The sequence below is a fragment of the Homalodisca vitripennis genome, chromosome 7, assembly GCF_021130785.1.
Source record: "Homalodisca vitripennis isolate AUS2020 chromosome 7, UT_GWSS_2.1, whole genome shotgun sequence".
Taxonomy (NCBI): Eukaryota; Metazoa; Arthropoda; class Insecta; order Hemiptera; family Cicadellidae; genus Homalodisca; species Homalodisca vitripennis.
In genome coordinates this window covers 59,515,710-59,537,686 of record NC_060213.1, presented here as the reverse complement: position 1 = coordinate 59,537,686, position 21,977 = coordinate 59,515,710, and the positions used below count along the sequence as shown (strand labels likewise).

The following is a 21,977-nucleotide window of genomic DNA, read 5'->3' as shown; positions in this document are numbered from 1 at the left end:
ATATTTCTACATTAATTATTAGTGTCTCGTACACTTTATCTTATAGGTGGACCAAAAGAAAAAGTCAAGCTGGAAAAGCTCAAGGAAGTTTGGAGGCCAGTAGACATGGCCATTTCTCCATAGAATTTGAAATGATGTTACCAGATGCCCAGAACAAACAGCAGAAACAGTGCTCAAGAGAACATGATGGAAATGTTCTGTGCAAAGGCTGCTTTGGACATGGAATTTGAAATGATGTTACCAGATGCCCAGAACAAACAGCAGAAACAGTGCTCAAGAGAACATGATGGAAATGTTCTGTGCAAAGGCTGCTTTGGACATGGAATTTGAAATGATGTTACCAGATGCCCAGAACAAACAGCAGAAACAGTGCTCAAGAGAACATGATGGAAATGTTCTGTGCAAAGGCTGCTTTGGACATGGCAAAAACATTTAAATATCACGCAAATAAAGTAAATAACATGATGTGTAAAGAGAAGTAACCTTCCTGCTAGCATATCACTTAACTCTCAGTTTTCTTGACAACAATTCATTAATGACAAGTGTAGTAATAAAATACGTTACTATCCATAACCTCTATTAATGCTAAAAATATGCACACTTCATCACAACCATCCTGTATAACATAACATTTGTTAACCATTTAAGTCAAAGAACACATTGAGAGGGTGGGTTTAGTATTTCTGTGGTGGTCTTCTTAATAATTCACAACTAAAAATTAAACATAATACGATGATTTCTGTTTTATTATGTAGAGGAAAAAGTAGACAGTAAGTAAATTAATGACATTTTAATCTATTCAAAAATAAATTTGTTAACATCTTTAAATACTACAAAAACAATTTATAAATTACAAAAATTGTAATTTTATGACTTTACTTTATTTCCATGGACCTTTTATATTGTTCCCTATATAAATAATTACAAATGTACCTAATTAAAAAAAAGTAAGTAAGTCAAACCTCAATATAACAAATTCCTTGATATAACGAATTTTATTTAAATCCCCTAGAAGTCTCCATAAGAATCAATGCAAATTTCACCTATACATAACGAATAAAGCATACTCACAACCTCGATATAACCAATTTTTAGTAATCCTGGAAAAAAATCCGTGGCTGTGTGTGGGGAGTTGACATCATTTCTTCTGTGACCTCTGTTCCGGACGAAAATGTGGCTGCCGAAGATGACGATGAACCAGATTGTGTAAAGCCTGACCCGAATTTAAAAGGGGCTCGTAAAGCCATTGGTGTTCTAAAGTGTTTTTTTCTTAAAAAGGGTGGTCTGAGTGAAAGTGTGGTAAAATCTATAACTTAATTGGATTGCTCATTGGATATTATCAACGTCACATCACATAAGCAGACTACTATTACTGACTTTTTTCTAACAAACAGGGTGAAAACAGTATCAATAATGATGCCATTGAAACACAAAATGTAGATTAGGCCATTTAACCTTTAACAATTCATAATTTTCAGTTCAGTAATACTATATAGTACCAGTACTGTATTTGATTTTACTGTATTTTTTTACTATCTGTAGTATAAGATAGTTTTGTTTGCTTTTCAACTTTCTTTTAATGTGTTTTCAAAGTACATAGCTACTGTATTACAGTTTTTCTGTTTTACATACTGTATTCTCAATTGAAATAAAAGTGTCAGGCAAAGTGAAATGTTTTGAAAACAAACTTGATTTGTGGAAGGCTATCATGGCTAAAGGTGAATACACTAGAGATTTTCCGCCATGACATAGTTTATTGAAGAAAGATCGTTCCAAATGGAGTTTTGATGAATTTCTCCCTAATAACGATGCAAATTCTATAATATGGGTATAAAATCCATTTAACAAAGAAATGCATATAAATATTGAAGAGAGTGAACAACTGGTTGAATTCCAAACAGATACCTCGTTAAAGACTGGATTAAAATTTCAAATTGCCAAGAAACCATTGCTTGTGTTCATACCCTTTTCTACTTTCTACCTTTTTGAGGTGGGGTTCTCAGCTGTGGAAGTCATCAAATCGAACTACAGACCAAACTTAAAAAAAATTGTGTGTTGCTGTTTCAAACATCAGTTCCAATTTTGGTGTACTAATTTTATTAAAAAATCTCATCGTTTGCATAGACATTTAGCAAATATGTCTGATTGATTTGTGTCAAACTTTAAACGAATATTATGAACTGTGACGAATTAGATATAACCTGACCAGCTAAACTGTAACTTTTATGAAGCAATCATTGAATTATTACAATATTTAAAATGTTAAACGATTGGCACTTTACTTACTTCCCTCTACATATTCACATGTACTACTTCAAGTCTAACAATAATGTAATAATAGTGTTCTTTAAAAATCAGTAATAGTGAATACTACCTAAAGAGAGCCTTGGGTCCAAAAAGTTTGGGAAACCCTGAGTTAAGGGATCACTTCTATTGCTTGGTATAGGATGAATATAAATAACCTGAGAGAGTTATACTTTTTCCGCAGATAAAGCAGCATCTTGATAAGGAAGATAAGTCATTTTGCTTCATTTCAGAATAGTTCTGATAAAGATGAACACCACTAAATATTAATAAATATAAATAATACATATCATTTCCAATTTATTTATTTATTTTTCGTGTTCTTCAATGAACACTACTGATTGTTAACTTCTGCCTAACTCTAGTTTTCTGTTTGGTGGGGGTTCTATACTAGTGTTGGATGGAATAACAATTGATAATCAGGCAGACCTTTTAGTGATCCAAAACGGTAGTTTAACAGCTCAACATTACGTGGACGAAGTGTTGGATGTCCATATTTGTCCGAGAGCAAAACGAGTAGATAAAGATTTTGAGTATATGCAAGATAGAGCTCGACCAAATCCAGTAATAGTAGTCTGACAGTACTTGGATGTACATAACGTACCAGTATGGAGTCAGCTGCTTGCAGTCCAGATCTAAACCCAATTAAACACATCTGGGATCAACTAGGAAAAAGCATCTTGGGCCATCCAAACCAACCCAGGATCTTGGATGAGCTGGAAATGATGTTACGAGAAGAATAGGGGTGGTTGCCTCAGATGACTCATTAGAACCAAGCTGCAGTGTATTCAAGCAGTTATCTCAGCCACGGGAGGTAACACAAGATATTAAGTATACAATTTCGAAGAATATATGGTCGTTGTGTTTAAAGTTTTTTCACTTTGTATTTTTGTGTTTTGGACGTCCAGTTGGTAGGTCTGGCCTAAAATGGTTTAATCACTGTTTAAACGCTCCGTAAATTAACTTAAAATACTTTATTTGTTGATTGTTGTTTACTTCTAAACTCTTGGAACGTAATCGGCAATAGACGGATCGATCAACTTGATACACTGTGAGTTATCAGTTTGAAATTTATTTGGATAACATTATCAATTTGTAGAACTAGGCTTCGATATCCAAAAAGAAGGAGGCTACGTCACAGATTCACTCATTGGCGCATGCCCACTCTGCCCCAATTACATATCAACAGCTCTAAGATTGACCTATTCCACACTACAGGATTATGCAGACTGATAATCGGTGCCACTCAACTAGCCGACATCTGACAAATTGATACACCTTCATTGTCGCATATGCAACATTAACCTTTTGTGTTAGTTACTGCATTCTGATTATATGAGTGCTCGCTTTACCAATGCATGATTTAGCACCAACCTCTATTGCATCTTTCTAATTAGTCTATAATTACTAAAATACTAATAAAACTTAAATGTATCCTATTTTGCTTTTAAAATTAAAATTAATTCATAAAATGTCCTTTACGCTTGAAAACAGCAAAAATGACAAAGATTGCATTATTATGGATTGCTTTAAATACAGAGAGCACAGAACGTATGCCGCTCACGTAATGCGTCAATTAGAACTGGCACTGGCAAAACAAAAATGATCACGGTTCCAAATGAGAAACATACCGGAGATCACCCAGTCACAATGCGTCCTCTGAGTAAAGCGGTAAGTTCTCCTTCCCCATCCACGATCGGCCCGCGCATCTCCTGTGACTACAACACCCCGTCATCTGCGCCTCACCCACTCTATTATCACTTGGTGACTCGCCTCTTCTGTCACAGAGGCTTTTTAAAATAAGACTACAATACTGCATGTTAGACCGAGGACAACCATTTACAAAGTAAGAACGAGCTAGTCGCTCGAGTAACTTTCCTTCAGTCTTATTTAGTGGACAAGATACAAGATCTTACGAGACAGTTAAGAGGAAGCTAAAAAGGAAGAACAATTTTCAACAAAAGAAGAATGTGCAGGAACTCAAACAAATAGGGAAGAAACCGCAATAAATTCAACACAAACAGAATGCGCATATTTCCAACAATTTTCATGTAACAAAATGTTAAATATTGCAAGATATAACGAAAAATTTTACTGGCACAATACGTATGGTGGAAGAAGATCAAAAGAGAAACCCTGAGTACTCCATTTATCCTGAACATCTCAACGTTGGAAATAGTTTCTCCTCTCCTGAGGAAGGAGACTGTGTAATGACAAAGGAGATCTGCGAAAGGAATATCGACACAGCAAGGTTAAAAACTGTTATGCTTTTGTAATAGTTCCTTACTTAACTGTCAGAGTGTAGTAGCAATTAAACAGCACTACTGTGGATCTGTATTAGTTCACATAAACTAGAAGCAAATGTGTGTCATCTTACAGTTTCCAGGCGTCAAGTAGTGAAGCAGTTGTTTGACACGTGACAACACAGGCGTGGCAGTTGAATGCAAAGTGGGATCACTCGTGTTGTGGCAGTCAAGGAGTTAAAAAATTCTAAATGTATCCACTTTTGCAACGCTCCCACTATTGAGAAGATAGAAAGTCAAATGTGAGATGCTCCCAAGTTGTTAGGTTAAAATATATTAATGACTCGTACTTGTGAAAGGATCTCTCTATCATTCTTAACCCTACATCGGGCGTTAAACGGAGTTTTCCTCCGTGTATTTTTTATTATTAAAAATAGTACTACTACTGATGTTGGCAGTCGTTTCCCGCAGTGTACTTCACGAGCATCTTTCGGGGGAAGCCAAACAATAGCCTCCCGCTTATCTTTGTCAAAATCTGTCAGTATGAGGTCTACTTCCATACGAGACTGGACGATTCCTCCGTGAGCGCCCATGTTGTGTTTGTAGTGCTTGGACGAAATCTCCCGTGAGTGCCTTATTTGTTTAGTTTTTATGGAGTAATAATCCGTGTGCGCCTAAATGTGTGAACTGTGATGGTTTCTTTTTAAGTTTTACAATATATTTTATTTGAATTTTGCGAAATGGAGAATGAAGACGAAAGACTTGTCAGTACAGTACCAGTGTGCTAGGGAACATTTCAGTGCTGTTTATGATGGAGTGAACATTGTCGTTATAAGAACCAGAAGGAAAATGTTTTGAAACTTTGGGACCGGAGCCGTGCCTTTCGCGCGACTCGCGGCTAGAACAGAGTGTTTTGCGTGCCGCCCGTCTAGCTCGGTACTGTGCACCGCAGTGGTATTTGAGGAGATTGCCGAAGACACGCGAGGTGTCTTGTGACAGTGCTCCCAAAAAGCGTGCAGTCGGACATCTGAGCGGGATGCACGTGGGTCAGCGCGGTCACCGTTGAGGTGTACCGCACGGCTAGGCTACAAGGCCCGGGACCTAGGCGACTCGCTTGCACCCACGTGATGCAGGGCCGCCGAGTAGTGTAACATTGTAATTAAATCAGTATGAATATTTAAACAAATAAAGACAGTTTAAACGACTATGATATCCATTATTCGCTAACCTGGAGGAAACCTCTGTGAGCGCCTGATGGTGTTTCTAATTTTAAGTGCCTGATGGAGGGTTAACAATCTCACATGAGTTTCTATCAAGGTACATACATAAAATCTTCTAATATAATGAACAAAATGGCAAGAGAGAAAATAAAAATACACTGTTACTGTGTAAAACATGTTTATTAATTTATAAACTTAACATTAACAAATAAAATAAGATAGTTTAACTACTGGTCAATCTTATTTTAAAACAATACAAATAAAATACAAAAATTATAATACAGGTTTAAAGTTAGCATTTAGCATATTTATAATTAAAGCAGTGCACACAACAAACACCATTCAGTTTTAAAGCATACATTTATGTGGATTACAAGTTCATATTCTGTAAATTTTCTATCTATACGAGTCACTTCTAACAATCTCTTTAATTTTATTTACATAGTTGTAAATGCACATATACAAATATTTAGAAATATACATTCCTTTAGTAAGTAAATATAATTTCTAGCAAAATGGAATTTCAACACAGGCACTCGTGTTGCTACATTTCACTGATTAACTTGTAAGAGTCTTATACAAGCCAGTTAAGAAAAAATATGGACATCCATTACAGAATGATGGAAATCCTATAAAAGTAAAAAAATATACATTATAGTTTTTTTTTAATTATTGCAATATGAAAGTACATTATACTATTATACACACAGGAACAGACTTCAATGTTCAATATATGAATTAATTTGAAGTATCGTATGAAAATGAACATTTTCCCCACGAAGGAATACATTTTTATTAATCTAATATAATATATATCTAATTGAATTATATTTAGAGTATAAAACAAAGTAATTAGTGAGTTATTGGTAAACACTACGTTTCTTTGTTTGTAATAAATCCGGTGTTACGACAAATAATACAATTATAAAACTAACTAAGAAAAAATAAAAATGTTAGTTAAATAATTTTCAAAATACAAATATGATTGTATAAAAAAGTGTAAGAATTATTTTCTATGTTTCTTTATTATTTATCATAACTCCTACTTGGTAATTTCACATAGAGTCATGTTTATGTTACAACTCAGGAATACTCTACCTGTACTGTAGAAAAATGTTTTAATAAAAGTGTTTCTATTATTTTGGTTTTATTGTACAAGTAGTCCATATAAATATAAACTAACTAAGTAAACTTAGTTAGGGTTTTAGTCTTAGTAATTCATTATTAAAATTTGTATAAAGATTTTAAAGAATTGTTCTAATAGCTTTAACTATACTTGCAATTGAGGAGGAACTACTGCTTGTGAATAAAATATGTTTTATAAAAATAGATTACTGTCCATTCCAATAGTGTAATAAACCAATTGTGGTTAACTTCTCTGGCATTTACTCAAATATTTTTCTAAACGGATTTCATTACACCAATGGAATTAAGTGTAAATGAGACTCAAAACGTCAGAGACAAAAATTGCATTTTGTTTCTGAATGGCCTGAAAACCATCCCATTACCAACAGGTTGTGTAACTGTCACTTATTTCTTATGGCCTAAAATCATAAAGCTGGTTGTGGGACAATTCTGTTAGTGTTAACATAATGACTATCCCTTGCTTTGGTAACACTGTCTGTATCAGTATATACATTGATCGAAGTATTATTTTTCTTATTCTGCAAATTCATTTCATTCATAGTTTATGATAACGGTAAAAAATCAGGGATGGAAATCACCTTTAAAAGAGCTTAATAGTTCCTATAAAGATCAAAATATTACATTTATTCTCCCGCTGGCCAACTATTACGTCATCAAGCATAATTCAAGCCTCAAGTGACATAATACCAACAGGTTTAGTGAACTAAACTGTCACAAATAAATATATGAATAACTCTCACAAAATGTCAGGATTTCAGTCCAATAGACATTTAAATAAAATAATATTTTATTTAAATGTCTATTGGACTGAAATCCTGACATTATAATATAATGTTTATATTATAAACAGACAATTATAATTAATAATGAGTGGTGATTGTTATTATTTAATCCTCAATATTTTCACATAAAATAGTTTAAGACCATAATTATATTCAGTGTTAATTGGTCAAGCGTTCACAGCTTATCATCGTAATGTGTTCTTTTAAAAATAACTATTGCAAAACTTGTAAATTTAAGTAATAGAATTATAAAGAGCGGGAGGTTATTTGCTTTTGATAACCATTAAAAATAGAAAACTCATCAAACATTTTTGTTTCTAATAGTGCAAAGACAGTCACGGAAGTACAACAGGTCAACCATTTCTAAAATGGCACTGATACTTAAAACTCAGTTAGCGATTATTTAATAATATATACTAAATATCAAAGAGTTGGTTCCTTTACTCCACACAAGAACTGTTTGGATGATTAATCAGGCTGTGTATTAAGTTTGGTTCCATTGGCATTGCTGTAGAGAATGCCAATGCCCATTGGACTGAAATCCTGACATTCTGTGAGAGTTATCCATATATTTAGTTGTGACAGTTTAGTTCACTGAACATGTTGGTATTATGTCAGTTGAGGCTTGCAATAAATATTTCTGTTATGATAACATTTCATGAACTTTCCACAGTTGCTTAATTAATGTTGAAATTTATTGCTGTTTTTTAAATGTTTTATTGTGAAATAGCAAAAAGTTACTTCATAAATTCAAAACATTAATCACACTACACAGTGATTAGTTATGGTTTTTTACCATTATATGAAGAAATAAAGTAAACCATATGAGGGAAGAATATTCAAAACCAATCCTATATATTAGTGAAAATATTAGATTCTAGGCTGCATAATAAATATTCCAATAGTTGTTCAAAAGATACTAACATGGATATATAAATAATAAGGAGCACTAAGTATATAAGTTCACATACTCATAGAGCAAAATTTACAGATTATTTTGACAACAAAAGTTGGTATAGTTTGTAAGGCTATATTATTGTTAATTTTAGTTGATAATCCTTTACTGAAAAATATAACATACATATAATTTACATACATACAGTAGACATATTTTAAACCCTCTCCTATTCTTCCAAAATTGAACTTTGTACTCAACCATATAAAGTATTAAAGGATACAACAACAAATGTTTACAAAACTATTGTCTTGATAAAACCAATAGCTGTAAAATAGGATCCTAACACAAATTATAAATAAGTGTTTAAGTTCTTCGATGTAATAAATAGTTTTTTATCTTGTGTTTTTTTTTTTTTTACAAATCTTTAATAAAACATTTTTATAATAAAACTTATGAGTTCAAGCTCTTACCTTTTTTGGTCAGTAGACTTTTGTCACAAAGCTGTGTTAGAGTTATATTATTTATAAAAATAAATGCTAATATTGGCAAAACCATGTAAATAGAATCATATCCTTCCTTTATCATCTCTTTATGACACTACAATGTTATTTTCCATATATAGACAGTTTTACCTTAATGTCTATTTCACCAGATGTTAAGGCTAAAGTTTATCATCTACTCAATATAACTTACATATATATCTTATTTTCCTGTGCATCAATAATATGTTATATTAGTCATTAGTCTGTTCCATTTTTCCTGTTTGGTTCAAATTCCTGAGTCGAAATATATTTCCCTGAGAATCCTATTTTAAAACACTTAGATATTTACAATACATTTTCTTCCAACTAGATAATATTTACTGTCTATACAATGATGTTGGTTTAGCCTCTTCTGTATCTATAAAAAAATACAATTACATGTGTTATGTGTTTTAAAATTGTAAGCTTACCTATATTTCTATTTAATGTACAATATGCTTCAATTCATAAGTTTTTTTTTTTTTTAAATAAAACAATTGACTATCAGCAAAATAAGTACAATAGAAACTTGTTAAGTTTGACACATTAATCTGAGTCTCAGAGTAACAGAAACCAGTTTTGAGAATCTGGGAAAACTTGAGTGGCATATGGCCTGCAACCATCGTGTAACACAACTTGCTAACATCTGTTTAAATTTGTCTTATACATAAGCTATTTACACAACCCATGTTTACATGGAATGCAAGGACAGTTACACGGGGGTTACTAGGCTTCCGCTCTTGCAATGACATTAAAAAAAATTGAAAAGGCACTTTTCTGCGCTAGTAATAATTAAACTACATTACAAATAAAAACATAATATAATTTTCTCTTGGATTTAGGGGAACTGATGTCAAAACTAGTCAAATGCCTTTGAACAAATTAAAAAAAAAAATAAATGATCAGCTGCTTGAAAAAAATTAACAAGTTAAAAAATGTATAAACTCTTATCATAGCAGTATATACAAGGAGGGAGTGTGAAATTATACAGAGCCTGGATACATGCTGAGTAACAAGGGTTAAAAATACCTCAGGAAACTGACAGAAGATACACGCTGAAGAAACTGGTAGCAATATATACAATGTGATTGATACACCATACGGGTGAAAGAGGGCTAAAACGTACATAATCTTCTATGCATAACGCAATATGGAATATTTGGTTAGTAGTGGTAAACAGAACTCACACTGTCAACTATTTCATAGCACTGGTGTTTCTGAATGTTCCAACTGTCTTTGTAGAAGAAGTGAGCCACCAAGGTTCTAGTACTCCGGACTGTCCTGGCCCTCTTCACTGTTGTACTTGTACAGGGGGCTCTCAGTCGGCGACCGACACTCGCCAGTAACTATGCACTGCTGCAGCCACATCACAGAGACCAGGGGCAGTTTCTGCTCACAAGCCTGCGCCACCAAGTCCTGATCACACCCCGGGTCGGTCACCACCATGTCAAACTTGTCCCTCTGCACTGTAACACAACACATGAGTAGTCAATAGTAACTATACACTGCTGCAGCCACATCACAGAGACCAGGGGCAGTTTCTGCTCACAAGCCTGCGCCACCAAGTCCTGATCACACCCCGGGTCGGTCACCACCATGTCAAACTTGTCCCTCTGCACTGTAACACAACACATGAGTAGTCAATAGTAACTATACACTGCTGCAGCCACATCACAGAGACCAGGGGCAGTTTCTGCTCACAAGCCTGCGCCACCAAGTCCTGATCACACCCCGGGTCGGTCACCACCATGTCAAACTTGTCCCTCTGCACTGTAACACAACACATGAGTAGTCAATAGTAACTATACACTGCTGCAGCCACATCGCAGAGACCTGGGGCAGTTTCTGCTCACACACCTGCGCCACCAAGTCCTGATCACACCCCGGGTCGGTCACCACCATGCCAAACTTGTCCCTCTGCACTGTAACACAATACTTAAGTAGTCAATAGTAACTATACACTGCTGCAGCCACATCGCAGAGACCAGGGGCAGTTTCTGCTCACACACCTGTGCCACCAAGTCCTGATCACACCCCGGGTCGGTCACCACCATGTCAAACTTGTCTCTCTGCACTGTAACACAACACATGAGTAGTCAATAGTAACTATACACTGCTGCAGCCACATCGCAGAGACCAGGGGCAGTTTCTGCTCACACACCTGTGCCACCAAGTCCTGATCACACCCCGGGTCGGTCACCACCATGTCAAACTTGTCCCTCTGCACTGTAACACAACACATGAGTAGTCAATAGTAACTATACACTGCTGCAGCCACATCACAGAGACCAGGGGCAGTTTCTGCTCACAAGCCTGCGCCACCAAGTCCTGATCACACCCCGGGTCGGTCACCACCATGTCAAACTTGTCCCTCTGCACTGTAACACAACACATGAGTAGTCAATAGTAACTATACACTGCTGCAGCCACATCGCTGAGACCAGGGGCAGTTTCTGCTCACACGCCTGCGCCACCAAGTCCTGATCACACCCCGGGTCGGTCACCACCATGTCAAACTTGTCCCTCTGCACTGTAACACAACACATGAGTAGTCAATAGTAACTATACACTGCTGCAGCCACATCGCAGAGACCAGGGGCAGTTTCTGCTCACACACCTGCGCCACCAAGTCCTGATCACACCCCGGGTCGGTCACCACCATGTCAAACTTGTCCCTCTGCACTGTAACACAATACTTAAGTAGTCAATAGTAACTATACACTGCTGCAGCCACATCGCAGAGACCAAGGGCAGTTTCTGCTCACACACCTGTGCCACCAAGTCCTGATCACACCCCGGGTCGGTCACCACCATGTCAAACCTGTCTCTCTGCACTGTAACACAACACATGAATAGTCAATAGTAACTATACACTACTGCAGCCACATCGCAGAGACCAGGGGCAGTTTCTGCTCACAAGCCTGCGCCACCAAGTCCTGATCACACCCTGGGTCGGTCACCACCATGTCAAACTTGTCTCTCTGCACTGTAACACAACACATGAGTAGTCAATAGTAACTATACACTGCTGCAGCCACATCGCTGAGACCAGGGGCAGTTTCTGCTCACAAGCCTGCGCCACCAAGTCCTGATCACACCCCGGGTCGGTCACCACCATGTCAAACTTGTCTCTCTGCACTGTAACACAACACATGAGTAGTCAATAGTAACTATACACTGCTGCAGCCACATCGCAGAGACCAGGGGCAGTTTCTGCTCACACACCTGCGCCACCAAGTCCTGATCACACCCCGGGTCGGTCACCACTATGTCAAACTTGTCCCTCTGCACTGTAACACAACACATGAGCAGTCAATACCTATTGACATTTACTTAAACCTGATACTACCAATCATTTTTCCCTTAAATGGCAAATGGGTTTTAGCAATTTTGTGTAAGAGTTATATTAAGTAAATATAAATAATTCATTGACCATTTTTTTCAAGCCATAACCATTTTAGAAACATTTTTTTCATAAAGAAATAAACTATACAACAACAACTTTTAAAAATAAAAATGTATTAATTTAAAGTATGGTACATAAGGTTTCATAAATGTAGATAATACATTTTCAGACAATGTGAATTTTATGTTATAAAATTTTAAAATATAAAAAGATTTATAGAAATTTGAAGATAGATTATAGTCAGAATACAAAATAGTAAAATACCAAAGTATATTTTGTTTTACTTTGCATAAAACTCCATATAGGAATGAAGAAAATTAATGAAGAAAAATTTAAATGAAGAAAAATAAAACAAAGTGTACTTTTATGAATTTTTGTAATAAGTTTTATTTACATGGCAGCAAACATCATCTTGTTTTAGAAGAATAAGCACTAACACTTCTGTATATATTGTTTACATTGACAAAATATTTATTTAGAAGGGTTCCATATTGCAGTTTACAAAACAAACTTATATATGGTTATCTTGTCTTTTTACAAAGAATAGAAAACAATCAGAAAAGTGAAACTAGATAAGTGTCATTTAAAATTGTAGTTAAATTGTTAAAAACGGATCATAGCCAACTCCAGAGTAGTTAATGTATAATAATAACAAACTAATTAATTCAGAAAACAGAAAAGTATTAATTCCTAAAATAACTAAAAAGTTGAAAAATCTATACACTTACAAAAATTGCCTGAGATTTCACAAATATTTTTTTTCTTTTTTTCAAATAAAATGTTCAGTACAACGTATTGCTAAACAAACAAACTGCATAGCAAATCTTAAATAACAGGCAACATTAGCAAGCAATCGGGTTCACAGCATCAAGTGGGAACAACCACTATTGAGCATTACTTTTCTCACATAAGTTAGGAAAAAGTGCCCAGTTTGTTCTGAACACGCACTATGAAATCAACAAAAATAATCATTTTCGCAATCAAAGTTCAGAATTTAAAAGAAGAACTTAAAAAAAGGGAGTGAATTATAAGAATTAATTTCTGTGAACAATAGATATAAAAATTAAAATATTGAAATAACATCTAATCCACCTGAACTGAAGGGAAAGAATTGATATTCGTTGAAGAATCAGTAACTTTATACTCAACACACAATAGTATTCCCGGGTGGAGGAAAAATCAATTTTATCAAAACGTTTTTCAATTCTGCCTATTATATACACCAAGGATTAATTTATTACTCCTTAAAACTAAGTGCATCTATAAATCCCAAGTACATATACTCTAAATCGAAATATGCTCTTGATGGTATAAACCATCAAGAGCATATTTCGTTAATATTTTCAAAATTTCAGTACACTGTACATAGGCTATGACACGAAAGTTCACTGTAAGTCGATGTAATTAACATACATAAGGAGCACTCGTTCATTATATACCACTATATTTAATACTACTGCACGCTCAATCTTACAAATATCATGTGTAATACTAGTCACATGTTCTGTTTTCTACACTTTCTACATTATTTTGTTATATTACTTTTGTAAATTTAATTAAAAGCATTATTATTTAACAAACTTTATTTTATAGTAAGCCTTAGTATAGTACATTTATAAAATTGTTTACGTAGTATTAAATTTAAAAAATTATTTTTCTTTTACTTAATATTAAAACTAAGAAATATTTAGTGTTCAAGTTTCTCTTAAATATTTCACAAAAGTACAAATATTTCTATAAAATAATAAAATTTTTTAGTACGTAAATGTTTTGAAGTTCAGTTGTAGATTTATTTAAAAAAATTTGGTTTCTAATGATTCACAAACTTGAAAACAAATTGGGTTTTACAGGTTTGAAATAATTCACACATTTGCAAAATACAATAGCTTTGTGGTAATTGTACTAACTATAATGAATCTTGTAAAGGGACTACTAGGTATGTAATACTTTAATCACATAATGGATTAATCTGAACAGCCTGAGCGCTTATCGTACACACAGTGGAAGGTATACAGTAGTACTTACAACAACCGCCACGGTACGTCTCACACGCGCCGCCAACTTTGGTTGCCAGATTTTCCCAGAACGCTGTTAGAGATGGGTCCCCAGATAACGCTATGAGGATTGTCTTGCCGCGCAAGGGCTGTGTACTGCGAGGGTTCACCATGCACTTCTTGGCCAGTGAGTAACCTGCTGAGAGCTTCTTGGTGCTTCGCTGCGAGATCACATCCTTCCAACAGATGTTCTGTACAACATGTCACTTTCATGTCAGATAACTCTGTTATATCTAAAGCACCACACCAAAAATGTAATACAACTATAATTGCAGATCACAATGCTGCAACACTTCTGAGGAATGTGTATTACATGTCAAAATGGGGTTGACATTTTGAATACGAGTAATAAATACAGTACTAAGTTACGAAAATGTAGTGGTCCCAGCGGCGTAACATGAACTCATCTACAGAGTAAAACACTTCAGACACTAAAAGGTCCTTTAATCAAGCTTTATACAGGGTTGGGTTGTTGACATTTTTTATGCTCTCAGGGAGATTATTAATTAATCTGACACCAGCTTGTGAAGGAAGTTGTTCAGATGCCAATGTTCTATGATGTTGCATCCTGTAGCTGTCCCCACCTCTAGTATCATACCTATGGACGTCCCTGCCACGCACTAACTCACATCGGAATCGGCAATACAGAGCTACATCCAAGATATAGAGGCAGGGTAAAGTCAGAAAACCATGCTCCCTGAAAGAAGTATTTAGTGTTCAAGTTTCTTTTATATATTTCACAAAAGTACAAATATTTCTATAAATCTTCTATGAATCCAAAAAGAACTCGCGTATTTCATTGCCATTTAGATGTCTACGGCCAACCATTGGCAACAAAACTAATTAGGTTTGTAATAAATCAGACTAATCACATGAGAAAAACAAAAACATAACCTCTAACACGGGTTTCAATGTCACGGCAAGAAGTAAACAACTGGTTCCCGCGAAGCCACTTGTAGGGCTTTGTTACAGAACGAAACAAAACTGAACGCTCCTACGATCTAGCGGATACTCTGAGAACTAATTGGGCCAGTGATGTTCCGTAGTACTTACCACAGCTGCTAGATGTCTAGAAATCAATATCCTTACAAGTCGCAAGTATTGCGATGAAACTAACCAGTAAAACTATTCAAATCGCAACAGTTGCGTCGCTACTAACCTATACCTTGGCACACTGCGCCGCAGATGCTGCGGCGCTACTAATCAACAGGTTAAAAACATATTTAAATAAAAATTATTATTGTTATTTAAAAAAGATTACTGTACACAGAGTTTTATCTTATATTAATATTTTTATAAATTAATCATAATATAAGAAGTTTTTGGAAGTATAATAATCATATATTTTAAATGAGAAATATTCTTGTCCATATAAAAGGCCGTAAAAAATTTTGAAGTGTAACATTTTTCTTACGTTATAGAACTCAAGATTGTGAAGGAAACAGGATTTTTACGGACATTTTCTATCGTTCAGTGATACAAAATTATCAGTAACAATACGTTTCGAGATCTACAATTATATCTCTTCTTCAGGTGAACAACAAAGCAAACACAACTACAGTCTAGGTTAAAAAAAAATCCAGAATCTATCCAGAAAAATCCCGTTTCCTTCACAATCCTTCCGTCTTCAAAAACAAACTTCAAACTAAGAACTCAAAGATGTTTCCTCAAAGCCGGCTCATAATTTAATATTCACCATAAAGATGTCACATATCATACAATTAAATAAATAAAAGCAATATTTTCTGGTACAACATTGACTTCATAAACGCAATCATGACCACACAGAACAACTAATAATCAATCTAACATAAAATCTAAATGACAGAATAGTCTGGGAAAATGACATAGGCCAATAAATCATCACAAACCTCCTAGCAAGCCAACGGGAAGGTAAGCTGAGCACAGTGTTTTGGACCTCATCTGTTGGATGGAATGGATTGTTGTGACAGCACACATATTTTCCACATAATGCCACACATTTAGTTCTTCTGTATTTTAGTTTATTGTTTTCCACTACAACTATTTGATATTTTTATTATTAAATACTCATTCAAAATGTCTTTACATTAAGAAGATTCTTTTAAATACATTCTCATTCCTCAAGAACAAGACCTTACAAGGAGTACAGAGTCTGAAAAAATATAAAAATATGCATAGATTTTTAACTCAATTTCTCTATCTTCAGAGATTCTTAAAAATCCTCAAGACATAAAACCACAGATATGATTAAAATGAAATTTGGACTCTTACAACAAATTGGCTGTCATTAGAATATTTTGAATGCCATGTAGATCCTAGAATTGTTTCTACGACGTTCTGTACCATCATTAAAAACTTTGCCAGAAAGACTGAGAGCATTCCCTAGTTGTAAGATCCCTTTATTCAGACTTTTACGAGGGTCTTCCAGAAAGTAAAGAACGTTTTGTTATAAGTCAATAAAAACAAAAGATAAGAGCATGAAAAATTTATTTATAAATACTTATAAACTTACTCTATTTTTCTACAAAATCGCCGGAACTGTCAAGGCACTTGTTGTAGCGTGGCACCAGTTTTTCTATACCGACGTTATACTGTTCTGCCGCCAAGGAATGAAGCCACGTTTTTACTCCTTCTTTGAGGTCTTCGTCACCCAAAAAGTTTTTTTTCCGCCTAAAAACACTTTCAACTTTGGAAACAAGTGATAGTCACTCGGAGCCAGATCTGGACTATACGGAGGGTGTCCGAAGATTTGCCATTTGAAAGAATTGAGTTCTGCTTTGGTTCGTGCACTGCAATGAGGCCGAGCATTGTCGTGGATCAGCACCACTTTCGACGACAGCATTCCGCGTCGTTTGTTCTGAATAGCGCGGCGAAGCCGATGCAAGGTCTCGATGTAGGCCTCTGAGTTGATTGTTTCGCCTCTCGGCATGAACTCTACATGGATTAGGCCTTTTCGGTCCCAAAAAACTGTTGCCATCAATTTCCTGGTGTTCAAATTTGGTTTTTCTTTCCTGTTTTTTGTTGGTGAATTCGAGTGATGCCATTCCATTGACTGGAGCTTTGTTTCCGGGGTTCGATAGGAAACCCAAGTTTCGTCACCCGTTACGATGCGGTCAAGAAACGCATCACCTTCTTCGTCATACTGAGTCAAAAACTCAAGAGCTGCTCCCATCCGTTTAGTCTTGTGGACATCAGTAAGAATCTTAGGCACCCAACGAGCACACATTTTCTGATAACCAAGACGTTCAGTCACTATTTCGTGCAAAAGCGACCTTGAAATTTGTGGAAAAAAATTCCACTAGACCACTCAAAGTGAAACGACGGTTTTGTTGAATTTTTTCCATCAACTTTCGCTGCCAACTCGTCAGTAACGAGTGACGGCCTTCCACTTCGTTCCTCGTCGTGCACATTAGTTCGACCTTCCTTAAATTGAATGCACCATTTTCTCACTGATGACTCGTTCATCGCATTGTCACCGTAAACTGCCTTAATTTGCCTATAAATTTCAATAGGTCGAACATTCTGTGCATTCAGAAACCGTATCACACTACGCAGTTCACACTTGGCGGGATTTTCAATTAACGCCGCCATTTTAAACTTTCACAGGAGACGCAAACGTGACCTCACGGTACCGCTACTCAGCTCACACTGAGGCAGAAGGTGTGGCTAACGAACAAGCTATCTACCGCGGTGGTGGGGGAACTGCGCCGCCCGTGATGCGCAATCGTTCTTTACTTTCTGGAAGACCCTCGTACTACTGTTATTCACTGTGTCAATTTACCTGCGTACAACACTGTTTGATGACTGCTATCGAGTATATGGGAATATTATTGACTAGACACTGCAGGTACAAGGGTGTATTGCTCGGCTTGTCTGTCACCAGGTATGTCCTCTCCAACTCATCTTTTGACACCTGTAAGAAGAAATTTCCATGTAAAACTTTGATTTAATATTCTGTACGCATTGCAAAGCTTAATTCCACTTAATCTGGACTTTCAATCATTAACCACTTTGGTCTAGAAATACGTATTTACAGACATTTATAAATGAATTGCTTTAAAACAAAAAATGTAATGGAATTTACACTTTGCACTATATTAAAATGATCACAAGAATCGATCTTTCTAAAAAAGAAATTGTGGACTACACTTTATAGAATATTTTACAAATGCTATATAACATATACTGTAATTGGTAGCACTGCAAATTACTATACTCATACTGTACATTAAAATTAACTACGCAATTTAATATTGAGTTAGCATTGCATTGTTGTACGGGTTTATTTCTTACTTATTTTTAGTACTATATAATATATATAATATATGTTTTATATTTCTTTCATTTCAGTGTTTGTACTTAAATTTACTTCTATTTAGTTTTACTTTAACTAGTAATACTAAATCAATTTTGAGTTTTTAAAAAAGTATAAATTTTGGCTTAATCCCATATTTTATTCATTTACTAATTATGAATTAGAGTGGTCTCTCATTTTTAACCACACATTTGCAGTAATGATTTAAGGGCTTAGTATTCTTTTTATATGTACCTTACATAAATAGAAAGTCTAAAAAGTTTAAAAAGTAGTTTATATATTTAATTTTTAGCATAACAAGCGACTATTTCAAGAATAAACATGTATCACAGTTACTATTGTATAATTTAATAGATTTAATTCTGAATAAAAAGAAATTTAAATATTGAAAATTGACTGTAAAACAATTTTAAAAATAATTTTGTATAAAGATTTGAAAATCAGCCAAAATAGTACTGGAATTTTTTGTACATTTTTCATTACATCACTGGATTTTAGAAGATGTTTTGCAGAAAATGGCCGGGATCAAACGGGTTAAGTTAGAATCTGATATCATCAAACAAGGGTGTTCTGCTCTAGAATTCTGAGTAAGGGATCCAACCTTTTCATATTGTTAACAAAATGGTTTCAGAAAAATTGTTATTAGTGAAATTACATTTCAATTTGAAATGTATTAATATAGAGAAACTAATTCGTGAGAATCCACCCAAAATAACTATTGCACAAGCGAGTTTCATACAAATACTTCGCATCTGCCTCTTTCACCTCTTTTACAACAATGTTTTTGTGTGTATAGAGAATCTGACACATTTAAAATGTAGCTGACACACTATGTAAATTTATATAAAAGACTACTAGTTTTGTGTGTATAGAGAATCTGACACATTTAAAATGTAGCTGACACACTATGTAAATTTATATAAAAGACTACTAGTTTTGTGTGTATAGAGAATCTGACACATTTAAAATGTAGCTGACACACTATGTAAATTTATATAAAAGACTACTAGTTTTGTGTGTATAGAGAATCTGACACATTTAAAATGTAGCTGACACACTATGTAAATTTATATAAAAGACTACTAGTTTTGTGTGTATAGAGAATCTGACACATTTAAAATGTAGCTGACACACTATGTAAATTTATATAAAAGACTACTAGTTTTGTGTGTATAGAGAATCTGACACATTTAAAATGTAGCTGACACACTATGTAAATTTATATAAAAGACTACTAGTTTTGTGTGTATAGAGAATCTGACACATTTAAAATGTAGCTGACACACTATGTAAATTTATATAAAAGACTACTAGTTTTGTGTGTATAGAGAATCTGACACATTTAAAATGTAGCTGACACACTATGTAAATTTATATAAAAGACTACTAGTTTTGTGTGTATAGAGAATCTGACACATTTAAAATGTAGCTGACACACTATGTAAATTTATATAAAAGACTACTAGTTTTGTGTGTATAGAGAATCTGACACATTTAAAATGTAGCTGACACACTATGTAAATTTATATAAAAGACTACTAGTTTTGTGTGTATAGAGAATCTGACACATTTAAAATGTAGCTGACACACTATGTAAATTTATATAAAAGACTACTAGTTTTGTGTGTATAGAGAATCTGACACTTTTATGTATAGAGAATCTGACACATTTAAAATGTAGCTGACACACTATGTAAATTTATATAAAAGACTACTAGTTGTGTGTGTATAGAGAATCTGACACATTTAAAATGTACCTGACACACTATGTAAATTTATATAAAAGACTACTAGTTTTGTGTGTATAGAGAATCTGACACATTTAAAATGTAGCTGACACACTATGTAAATTTGTATAAAAGACTACTAGTTGTGTGTGTATAGAGAATCTGACACATTTAAAATGTACCTGACACACTATGTAAATTTGTATAAAAGACTACTAGTTTTGTGTGTATAGAGAATCTGACACATTTAAAATGTAGCTGACACACTATGTAAATTTTATAAAAGACTACTAGTTTTGTGTGTATAGAGAATCTGACACATTTAAAATGTAGCTGACACACTATGTAAATTTATATAAAAGACTACTAGTTTTGTGTGTATAGAGAATCTGACACATTTAAAATGTAGCTGACACACTATGTAAATTTATATAAAAGACTACTAGTTTTGTGTGTATAGAGAATCTGACACATTTAAAATGTAGCTGACACACTATGTAAATTTATATAAAAGACTACTAGTTTTGTGTGTATAGAGAATCTGACACATTTAAAATGTAGCTGACACACTATGTAAATTTATATAAAAGACTACTAGTTTTGTGTGTATAGAGAATCTGACACATTTAAAATGTAGCTGACACACTATGTAAATTTATATAAAAGACTACTAGTTTTGTGTGTATAGAGAATCTGACACATTTAAAATGTAGCTGACACACTATGTAAATTTATATAAAAGACTACTAGTTTTGTGTGTATAGAGAATCTGACACATTTAAAATGTAGCTGACACACTATGTAAATTTATATAAAAGACTACTAGTTTTGTGTGTATAGAGAATCTGACACATTTAAAATGTAGCTGACACACTATGTAAATTTATATAAAAGACTACTAGTTTTGTGTGTATAGAGAATCTGACACATTTAAAATGTAGCTGACACACTATGTAAATTTATTTAAAAGACTACTAGTTTTGTGTGTATAGAGAATCTGACACTTTTAAAATGTAGCTGACACAATATGTAAATTTATATAAAAGACTATATTTTTTGTGTTATAGAGAATCTGACACATTTAACAATGTAGCTGACACACTATGTAAATTTGTTAAAAGGATACTAGTTTTGTGTGTATAGAGAATCTGACCACATTTAAAATGTAGCGACACACTATGTAAATTTATATAATAAGAATACTAGTTTTGTGTGTATAGAGAAATCTGACACATTTTAAAAATGTAGCTGACACACTATGTAAATTTATATAAAAGAATAATAGTTTTGTGTGTATTGAGAATATCGCACATTTAAAAAGTAGCTGACACAATATGTAAATTTATATAAGACTACTAGTTTTGTGTGTATAGAGAATG

General features: G+C 34.2%; 2 protein-coding genes across 5 annotated transcripts in view; both read right to left on the bottom strand.

The window, feature by feature from the left end:
• Window positions 1-9,181: 9,181 nt before the first annotated feature.
• On the bottom strand, window positions 9,182-10,925 carry LOC124365881 (TP53-binding protein 1-like). 2 transcript variants are annotated; one of them, XM_046821985.1, is made up of 2 exons: window positions 10,302-10,925; window positions 9,182-9,493 (listed from the first exon to the last, which is right to left on the bottom strand). In XM_046821985.1, the coding sequence occupies exon 1, from the start codon at window positions 10,594-10,596 to the stop codon at window positions 10,378-10,380; it is 219 nt and encodes a 72-aa protein (XP_046677941.1). In that variant the 5' UTR covers window positions 10,597-10,925; the 3' UTR covers window positions 9,182-9,493; window positions 10,302-10,377. The 2 variants fall into 2 exon arrangements, with proteins under 2 accessions (XP_046677941.1, XP_046677940.1); XM_046821984.1 differs by having other exon boundaries at window positions 10,144-10,923.
• Window positions 10,926-11,099: 174 nt separating this feature from the next.
• Window positions 11,100-21,977, bottom strand: part of LOC124365880 (TP53-binding protein 1-like) — an 81,547-nt gene continuing 70,669 nt past the window's right edge. For 2 of the 3 annotated variants that reach the window (XM_046821981.1, XM_046821983.1), the window contains 3 exons: window positions 18,338-18,469; window positions 14,546-14,765; window positions 12,035-12,252 (listed from right to left, as the gene is read on the bottom strand). In XM_046821981.1, coding sequence (XP_046677937.1) covers window positions 12,071-12,252; window positions 14,546-14,765; window positions 18,338-18,469 — 534 coding nt within the window. In that variant the 3' untranslated portion in view covers window positions 12,035-12,070. Of the gene's footprint in view, window positions 11,341-12,034; window positions 12,253-14,545; window positions 14,766-18,337; window positions 18,470-21,977 lie in introns of those variants that run through there. The other variant, XM_046821982.1, reaches the window with a different exon arrangement.

Excerpts from the sequence above, each read along its gene's own strand:
- LOC124365881 (XM_046821985.1), bottom strand. The coding sequence starts at position 10,596 with ATGTGTTGTGTTACAGTGCAGAGGGACAAGTTTGACATGGTGGTGACC.